The sequence below is a fragment of the Aplysia californica genome, unplaced genomic scaffold, assembly GCF_000002075.1.
Source record: "Aplysia californica isolate F4 #8 unplaced genomic scaffold, AplCal3.0 scaffold00252, whole genome shotgun sequence".
Lineage (NCBI taxonomy): Eukaryota > Metazoa > Mollusca > Gastropoda > Aplysiida > Aplysiidae > Aplysia > Aplysia californica.
In genome coordinates this window covers 332,305-341,856 of record NW_004797522.1, presented here as the reverse complement: position 1 = coordinate 341,856, position 9,552 = coordinate 332,305, and the positions used below count along the sequence as shown (strand labels likewise).

General features: G+C 36.8%; 1 protein-coding gene across 4 annotated transcripts in view; it reads right to left on the bottom strand.

Moving 5' to 3' along the window:
- The window catches only part of LOC101860339 (innexin unc-9), a 39,603-nt gene that overhangs the window by 28,968 nt on the left and 1,083 nt on the right, over positions 1-9,552 (bottom strand). For 2 of the 4 annotated variants that reach the window (XM_005100572.3, XM_035970317.1), the window contains exon 2: positions 3,411-3,709. In XM_005100572.3, coding sequence (XP_005100629.1) covers positions 3,411-3,683 — 273 coding nt within the window. In that variant the 5' untranslated portion in view covers positions 3,684-3,709. Of the gene's footprint in view, positions 1-3,410; positions 3,710-4,177; positions 4,452-9,552 lie in introns of all 4 variants that reach the window. The other 2 variants (XM_005100575.3, XM_035970318.1) reach the window with 1 other exon arrangement.

The window sequence follows — 9,552 nt, the reverse complement described above, 5'->3', positions numbered from 1 at the left end:
GAGAGAGAGAGAGAGAGAGAGAGAGAGAGAGAGAGAGAGAGAGAGAGAGAGTATAAACCGAGACACACACAGCAGATATTGGTTTTAGTTTGTTAACAGTTTACAGGAACCAGGAAGATCCAAATTTAGTTCATAAGTGAAATGTTATCCACAGAAGCATCGAACAAGAGTAGAAGACCGACATCTAATGTAGTTATCGTCTCGAATCGTTATAAAATAATAATAATAATAATGATTTTATAACAATAATAAAAATAATAGAGCCCCTGAAGTCTGTTCTTAGTCACTCCTGAAAAAGCCTATGAGGCGAAATATATGTTGAAACGTTTAGATATATTAATTATTCAACTAAATTCTTTATTGATAGAGATATTATTTTCTGAACGAAAATTACTTAAGACTCTCCTTCCCTTTTTTCACTTTTTATATACATGTACTTTTTCTATAGTAACGATGATGACGATGGTAAAGAAGAAAATAATTTATCATTTAAAAAAAATAATTTTAACAACCGCCAAATCAAAAGTGTGAGCTTATTCAGAACTGTTCAGTGGGGGGAAAGTGACGAAAAGTTGCAAATTACAGAGTACTTTCAATTAAAGACAAAGATTAGTAAGTGATCACAATTAAAAGAAAAGATGGCTTCACAAACATACTGAAACTACTTTACTCAAGTTAACCATAGTAGGATGAATGGGTGAGTGAGCATTGTTAAATCAAATCAACAGTAAAATGTATGACGCCAGTTGAAGTATAAAGAGAGCACAGGAAATCAAGAGTGCTGAAAAATTATCACATCTTCCAACCATATCTCAAATGGTTTTTAAGCAAGACAATATTATCACACAAAAAATAAAAAATGTTATGACAAGATGATAAAGTTTGTACACAGGTAAAGTACAAGAAGAAATGAAGATAATCGGTTACATGAAATTGTTAATAATGTTACAACATGTAATCCCATTGGCAAAAAATCCCAGCAATTTAGATCATGTAGGCAACAAATAATGCATTCACTTCTCACAACGTTGGTCAAACAAAGTGAGTAATTTGCATTTCCTTAGAACACCTGGAGTGAATATCTAGCATGATATAATAAAGGGACAAACTTGATTGATTAAAATGAGGGCAAGTGCAAAAATTAGAATGAGATTACAAGTGGGCCTTTAAAAGAAGTGTACAAGAAAGGCCACAAGGGATGAAAAGGATCACACACCAATGCATGAAATGATTCAAGAAATGGAACAGATGGAATGGGAGATGTTCTTTTTTTAAAACAAACTGGGTGGGGGGAGGGGGTTATTAATAATATCTATTTTTTTAGTGAAATGACTTACGACAGTGAAAAGAAAACAAGAAATTAGTGGGAGTAAGTACTTTGAAAAATTATCTTGTTTGTACAATATTTTTCTATGCACCCTCTCATTAACTACTGAAGTGTGTCAAAATGCATACTCTGAGTTTCTGCACAAAAAACAACAAACATCCCCCCTCCCCCCTCATAGATATGGATAGTCAATACTCTTACAGACTCCTTATTAATATTGTTTTAACAGTAAAAGCACAAAAATGAACACACACCAAAACATTATAATAAATATAATATTACAAGATATATATAATATATATATATATATATATATATATACACATATATACAAAGTATAGTGTATACTGACTGCTCAGTGTAAATCTCGACTAGATGCCATTTTGAAAAGTGACATATGACATAGTCTTACACTAAGCAGTTGATGAATCTATGCCATATTGCTTGATCAAGAGACACGAACGAATGAACATCTACAAGATTTTCTACGGATCCACTCTGACTCATCCTCTTCAAATTAAAATGAAATAACCAAGATCAATGTGTGATTAATTGTATTCACAATTAAAAGTTTGTTAAAAGGAGGGGAAAGGGAAGATAACTCATTTGTCCATTGCCAAGTAAGATGCAAGAGACCAAAAAGAACAAAATGGGAAAAAAAGAATTAAATAAACATTTTTAAAAGTGAGTGAAAAAAAATGATGAGCTCTCCTTTACCATACCATTATTTAATTAATAACAGTTAGTTGTATTGGCAACAATGTGAAAGCAGGAATGGTACAAATGTCAGTACAAACAAAATCAAGTTTTAAAATAAATAAATGATGACATGAAACTTCCATGTGCAAGGACCCATGAGTTCGAAAAGATATTTACAGTAAACAAATGGACGACTGTTCACCAATTTGCTTTAAAAAAATATTATACAAAACCATAATTTAGAGAGACCATCAAAGCCTACTCCATAAGAGGAATAAAGTTCAATAGACTTACTTCATATGGCTCAAGGAAAATTAAAGACAGCTGTACAAACTGTACGAAAGCGACTTTCCTTAATACCACTTTACTTTTAATTTCTCTACAAATTACAGAAAATGTGGACGTTTTCAGAAAAGATGAAATGATAAAATTAAATGGAAAGTGAATCATTAGTAAACTTCCACAACTATTAATACCTTGAAGCACTATTTTAGTCAGTTAATTGACTAGATCTAACAAACTTGAGTTTTATGCTAAATCATTATACAACATAAATAAAAGGACTTGTCTTGCACCACATAGTTACATGATGATTCAGTAGAACTCATTGAGTACATTAAACAGAAAGAGTCCATCAAATAAAAATGTTCACACAAAAACAAAAAAATGATCGGTGCCAACATTTAAAAGCATGAACAGAAGTGATGATAATGAGGCCCTGCCATATCAGAACACAGTTACCAAAAAAAAAATTAAAAACTTGTGATTATCATAATAAGAGCACATTATGACTTCTCTTCAAATTTGTTTACTGATCATGACCATTTGAATGATCTAAATTCATTTAAATTTTCTTTTTTTTTATACCATACTATCTTATAATCTTCCTTGCCAGTGTAGCTGCAACTCTCAAGCCTTTTTTTACCTTACAAATCTATGATATTATGGAATGGGTTAGGTAAGGAAGAATCAGTTTTCCTCACCGTTTGCCTTGATAAAAAAAACAAAAAACATTTTTTAAGCTCTACCCACAAATAAACTTAAAAAGAATGTTTTAATAATTCAACAGCACATAAAGAATCCTATTTAGGTAAAAACTGCAACTTCCTATTCTAAGAAAAAATAATGATGAATGTATGAAGGGCAGATGTACATTTCAAATCCCCTTAATTTCATCACACAGTACTCACAAAACAATGCGATGAATAAACATTATGTGTTCTATACTTATAGTATGGTCATATCATCAGTTAGTGAAAAGCAGTGAGTTTCTTAAGAAGGCAGCATTTAAAGTAGTAATTGAATGAATGAAAAAAGAGAAATGTTACAAAGCCACAAAACAAAAGTGATGAAACAAATTATGAAAAATTGAAATTGAACCGACCTGTGAAAGGTTATGCTCGTTGGGGTATTGGTAGAGCTTATGGTACCAGCAATACGAGTTGGCATGGTCCTGATAGTGTTTCCAGCTGTGATTTGTATACCAGCAATCCAATGGGGAGCCAGCAAACTCTTTAAGGCCAATAGCTATACCGCCAAAGACCAGCAAGTAGACCGTGATGAAGTGGTGCAGCTGATCCACAAAGTCGTCATCGCGAATCTTCTCTCGCAGTTGAAGATTTGGCAAACCAGAAAGTATCGTCTCCATGACAACCATGAACCACTCGAGGAGCTACTTTGGCACTACCATGGTAGATGAAAAAGCATGGGGGATTTCATGAATATGACATGCATAAGCTACAGCACAAATACAAGTCACATCTTCTGTGCCACATGTGATCTGCTTTACATTGTCATTGTCCTTGAAAAGAGAACTGTTTCTTTGTTTTTTAATTCTTTTTTTCACATTATAAATATAATATATTAATCTAAAAGATTTTCAAAACAAAAGCCCCAGCTAAAGTCTTAATAACAAAAGAAGAAGTTTTGTTTTTCCCAGACTTGAATTTCACTTCTTGAGAGTACATTTCGCAGGCTTCTAATAAAAAATAAAAATGATTTTCTATAATAAGCTCATAGCGCTCTTCTATAAACTGAGAAATCTTTCATTCCAAACAGATGTACAGACAGCATGTGACACTAGATGATCAGCAACCAAAGCTCTCTACGGCATGGAAGGCAAGAAGAGGGATACATGAGGGTTGCAAGTACCTGAGAAAGATTATGTTCATTCGGGTATTTGTAGAGCTTGTGAGTCCAGCAGTAGGCATTGGCATGATCTTGGTAGTGCTTCCAGTTCGGATTGACGTACCAACAATCTAAAGGAGCCCCTGCAAACTCCTTGATACCCACAATAATAGCTAAGAAGACAAGCAGATAAACTGTGACAAAATGGTGGAGCTGGTCAATTGTGTCATCAAAGCGGATCTGCTCTCGGATGCGAATGTTCGGTAGGCCCTGAATCAAAGTTTCCATTATGATTCAGCTGCATCGGTGAAGGGAGAAAGAGTAGAAAGGTAAAGCGAGGGCGAAGGGAGAGGACCAAAGCAAAGTGAAAAAATGTAATTGCTCTCAACACGATAAAGAGGGTGACACACAGAAGCAGTTTTATATTAAAACGTATTATACTATTTTTATGAAAATGAAAAGATTATAATAAAGGCACATATTAAATCAGAAACATCAGTTAAAAACTCCACAAAGCACAATGTAGAGAACAAAAAATAATTAAGATATATGATTTTAATAAGAAACGTGACCAAAACTCAATTTAGATGTCAGTATTGTCCATTAAATGTAGTTTCTTAGGAGACTGCTAAGAGTATTGTGGAAGGAAATAAAATTTAATGAGGTAGTGCTCGATGAAGCCCACATGGGACACTCAATGTTAAAAACAATCAGGAAACGACAAATGCAGTTTTTGGGACACCTGAATAGACATAAGGGTCTTGAACATCTAGCTCTCAGTGGCAAAATTGAAGGCAAAAGAGGCAGGGGTAGGCCCAGAACAACACACTCAGGGAACCTAAACAAATAGGCAACAGGGAAAGATCAGGGAAACGTAGCTTTTTTGAGAGCATCAAAGCATAGGAATGAATGGAGAACCATGATCGCAGATGTCTGTTGCAGATCTGGCACTGGATGATGATGATGATTGTCCATATAATTTCTATACAGTTTTGAAGTTGTTGCATAAATGAAACTACAAAGTTCAGTTCAGTCAGTTCAGATCTGTCCTGCCTTTTTAACCCCTTTACTTCTGAACTAATACACTACCGTACATACATCAAGAGTTGTGCATGATAGACGTCTGCTAATCTAATGAAAATCATGTGAATACTATCATTCCTTCTGGTTAAAAGGTCTAGACAAACTAAACAAGTGAGTGACAAAAGTTTATTTTTTAAAATCAATCTAGTTTTATACTACAATAACTCACCATTAAGAAACACTATACCCAGCCCCAAACTTCAGTGGTGCAAGCCCACTTCACAACATTCTACCATGATAATGCAATCAATCCCAATTCGCTCCTGACTGACCATAGTCTACCTGATGGTTCACTGCAATAATGCGCTCTACCGTTAGGCCTGTCAAGAAATCAGAGGGGTCAGACCCCCCCCGCCCTTCCCCCCCAAAAAACAACAACACTACAACAACTATCCAAATATTTCTAATACAGGAAACGACAGTCCCTAGCAAACACAAAGAGGGAAAATGTTTGGTGATTTAGTGCATTTAGTGGATAGCTGCAGACTAATACTCCATCAGAGTGGTCTGGTGGTAGACTACCAAGTAGAACAGTCATGTAGTAGATCGTCATCAAGTGGACCGGCACACAGACTTCTGTAGCAAGCAATAGACTTTGTCACACCATTTGGGGGCCCTCTTTATTGTCATTGCCTTAAGCTGATAAAGGAAATAAATTTTAAGTCTACTAATTCAGAGAATTTGGGATTTATACTGTGAGTCATGAGGATGCTTTTTGGGACTTATTCAAATTCAATACATGTACACAGAATATTTTTATGTACAAATAGTCTAAAGGGTAAAGACTCATCCATGTCATATAGTATACAGAATAATATGTTGCCAAAAAGATATTCCATCGCCTAAGAACGTTAAGACAAAAAAGTTGTGGGATGAAAGCGATTTGGGAGAGTAAACTTTGTAAAGCCAGTCCTACACTTTTGTAATCTACCAAATAAAAAAAACCCTCAAGTTTGAACAGTAATTTGAACTCCCCGACCTGGAAATCTACTTGACTGCATTGTAAATTGTCTATCATATACTGACATAGGAAGGGGGCTACCCTGAAAAATGCTGTTTTGAAAAAATTGAAGGTAAAGTTTTTGGACCCCTTGTTCAGTTTCTTTAAAATACAAGGAGAGTATTCTCCCATAACAAACAAATACATATGTGAGACAGCGTGGTGGAATCAGGCTCTTGTCAAATTTTGGGCATGTAGAGTTATTGGTATTATATTAAAGCTTATTCACTTGTCTTTATCTGGATGACAAAAATATCCATTTATCTTGAATACAAGTCAAGATATTAGCGAAAGAAGGAGGTAGGGGTCACCTGTTTTCAGAGGTAAAATTAGTGAGAAAATAGCCGCCAAAGATTAGTTATTTCTTTAGTTTAAGAGTCCGTGGTAACTGATCATTTACAGTTTTTCTGCTTTTAATAAAAGTTTTTTTTAAAAATCCACACAGAAATGAGTTCTTTAATGGGCATGAAAGGTGTTTGAGCCAAAAAACAAAAATTTGATAAAAGTTCACAAACCTGCGGAAAAATTAAATGCAAGTTTCTTCACTTTGATTATTTTGATGAGAGCCTGATTCCACCACGGTGCCATATATATATATATATATATATATCCTATAGGTAGAGCAATGTCCACTTTTGGTGTAGGTCAAGATTTCTGGAAACCCCCGAAATCTGAATTAGCCTGCTAATTGTCTTTAAATATTATACAGTCCAACCTGCCTTAACGGAAACCTGTTTATATAAAACGGAAACCTGTTTATATAAAACGGAAACCTGTCATAACGGAATCTCCCCGCTCCCCCCTTGATATATTCCTCTTTAATTTCCTGTATAAAACAGAAACCTGTCCAACGCGGAAACGGAAAGAAAAATCCGCTCCCGTCCGAGGGTTTCACCTGTCTAAGATGGAAAATGCTTTGCCTGCTCAGCACTGATTTGAAACAAAACTCGCAAGTTCGGTTCAGCCGACTCTAAACTTAACACCATGGTCATGCCGCTGGGTGAGGAAGGGGAGTAGGGGTGCAATTTGGGGGTAGATCTAGATGTAACCCCATCATCATGCGAACCCTGAGCGATGCCCATGGTCAGGGTAGTGAGGGTGTGAAATCTCACGACTGCCCGTGAGAGTGCTCGAGTAGCGAGTGTCACTACGAAAACTTTCTTGGGTAGTCAGAAGCCAGAGGTGTGAAATTAGACTGACCAATGCCAGCCGCCCTGATCGTACGGCCAGTAGAGAAAAGAATTCCTCAAATCGTTGTTACATGATGGTAGAGAGGGGTGGCATTGGTTGACTGTGCTTGTTACACCGATGGGTAGGGGCTAAGGGTGGAAGCAAAGGAGAAGTTCAAACCTTTCTGTTTTTAATAGGTCAAACAGTGGTCCTATGAAAGGCAAGCACTGGTGGTAATTGGAAGTAAGACTGATGCATGCCATAGCAATGGAGAGGTGTGAAGTTTTGACCACTGCTTGCCGAACGGACAAGCGATCCTTGATCCCACTGGCTGGGCCTTGGAACCCCCCCCCACACACACACACACTCACACCCTTTCCATCTCCCCCTAAATTCCCCTTCTTAGACGGAAAATGTCTAAGACCGAATTTTTTTCTGGCTCCCTTGCGATTCCTACTTACTCAGGTTCGACTGTATTATTCCTCATTCTTGAGTAGGGGTGGGGCTCTTCTTACTTTATAAATTACTGTTGAACTTTATTTTATTAAATTAAATTTACCATAGTAGCCTAATGCATTATAATATATCAAGTCGCATTGCATTAAACTTCAAAGAGGGGGCTCTCGTGGCCACTAGAGGTTAATTTTAAAGTGTTCGCCTCTCATTCAAAGGTCCCGGGTTCGAAACCAGGTAGCCACGGAAAATTTTTTTCCTCTAAAATAGAAAATTGTCTCCTTTCACCTCCTTTCCTGCTCTCTGGCAACATTCTGTCATCTGTTTTCGCCTCCACTTTCTGCCCCCACCCCTCCCCTCCTTTGGCCCCTCCTCTGGGCTCCTCATGACTCTTAGCCTTTCCACTGCTTCTCCTTAGCTCCTTACTGACTGTCTTTCAGCCACACCCCTGAGCTTCTGGTAGGAAAGATCTACACCTAGCCTTCTCAGACAAGGGCGAAAAATCTCGGAGGCCTCATGAGCAAGTTGCGCACGTTAAAGATTCCTTGGTGGTCCAAAATCGATAAAAGTAGGCTTCGGCCGCCACCCGGGCAAAATTCAAAATTTTATACCAATAGAAAAAGTTATAATTGTGTGTCCCGAGCGCTCATGTGACATATATATGCAGTAGCGAGCGCCGCAAAACACTTACCAAAAAAAACACAAACCCCCCCCCCCAAAAAAACCCTGAAAGAACGAATTATCTCTTTTCATCTTGATCTTGTATTAGTGGAACTCACGCACTTCCATCAATTAATTGTTTTTTTACCATTCAACTGGGATCAAGATCAGATCCTGTGGTGTACCCACCATGAAAGTAAGGACTGGAAAAATATGTGCCTGTATAAGAGTGTGTACGTGTGTGTGTGTGTGTGTGTGTGTGTGTGTGTGTGTGTGTGTGTGTGTTTGAGTGGGAGAAAGAAAGAGGAAGAAAAAAAAGAAAGAAAAAAAAAAGAAAATCTAAGAGAAGTTATTTTTATGTTTTCTTCTAAAACCATAGCTCCTCTTAGTCTTACAGTTTTAAACACAGAAAATTCACTAAACTACTAAAGAGGGCTTCTATCTACTCCATTATCCTTACATGTATTTTAGAGTATTTGATCTAGAAATCAAGATCTAGATATAGATGGGCCTAGATTCTATCTTTTTGAGAGACAGAGACAAACATTAAGAACTTGAACTACTCTTTCAATTCAATTTGTCCTAGAATCTAGGCTGCCAACACATTCACAGTTAGTTGAGTTTGTTAGCCTCAAAAGTAAGGCAAGGTAGAGTCCAGTTTAGAAATTAGGAAGTTATCCAGTTGAGTAAGGTAGGGGCAGGGGAAAACAGAGGAACTTGAGTCAACAGCAATATAAAGAAGCCTCCTATGTACAACAAATCAAGGTCTGCCAACCCATAAATGCTGAGACTATTCTATTCACTATTTGTACAATATCCACAGATTTTTGTAATTTCTGATCTTACCAATACAAATATTGCTCGTAAACACCAAACTCACACCTCTCTTTGCACTGCACAGACTTTAGAAGCTACAGTAGATCTACTAAACACAAAGAGTAAAGACAAAAAAGTACAAGTAGGCCTACTCGATCTAGCAGACAACACATACACATAGATTCTCTCTCTCTCTCTCTCTCTCTCTCTCTCTCTC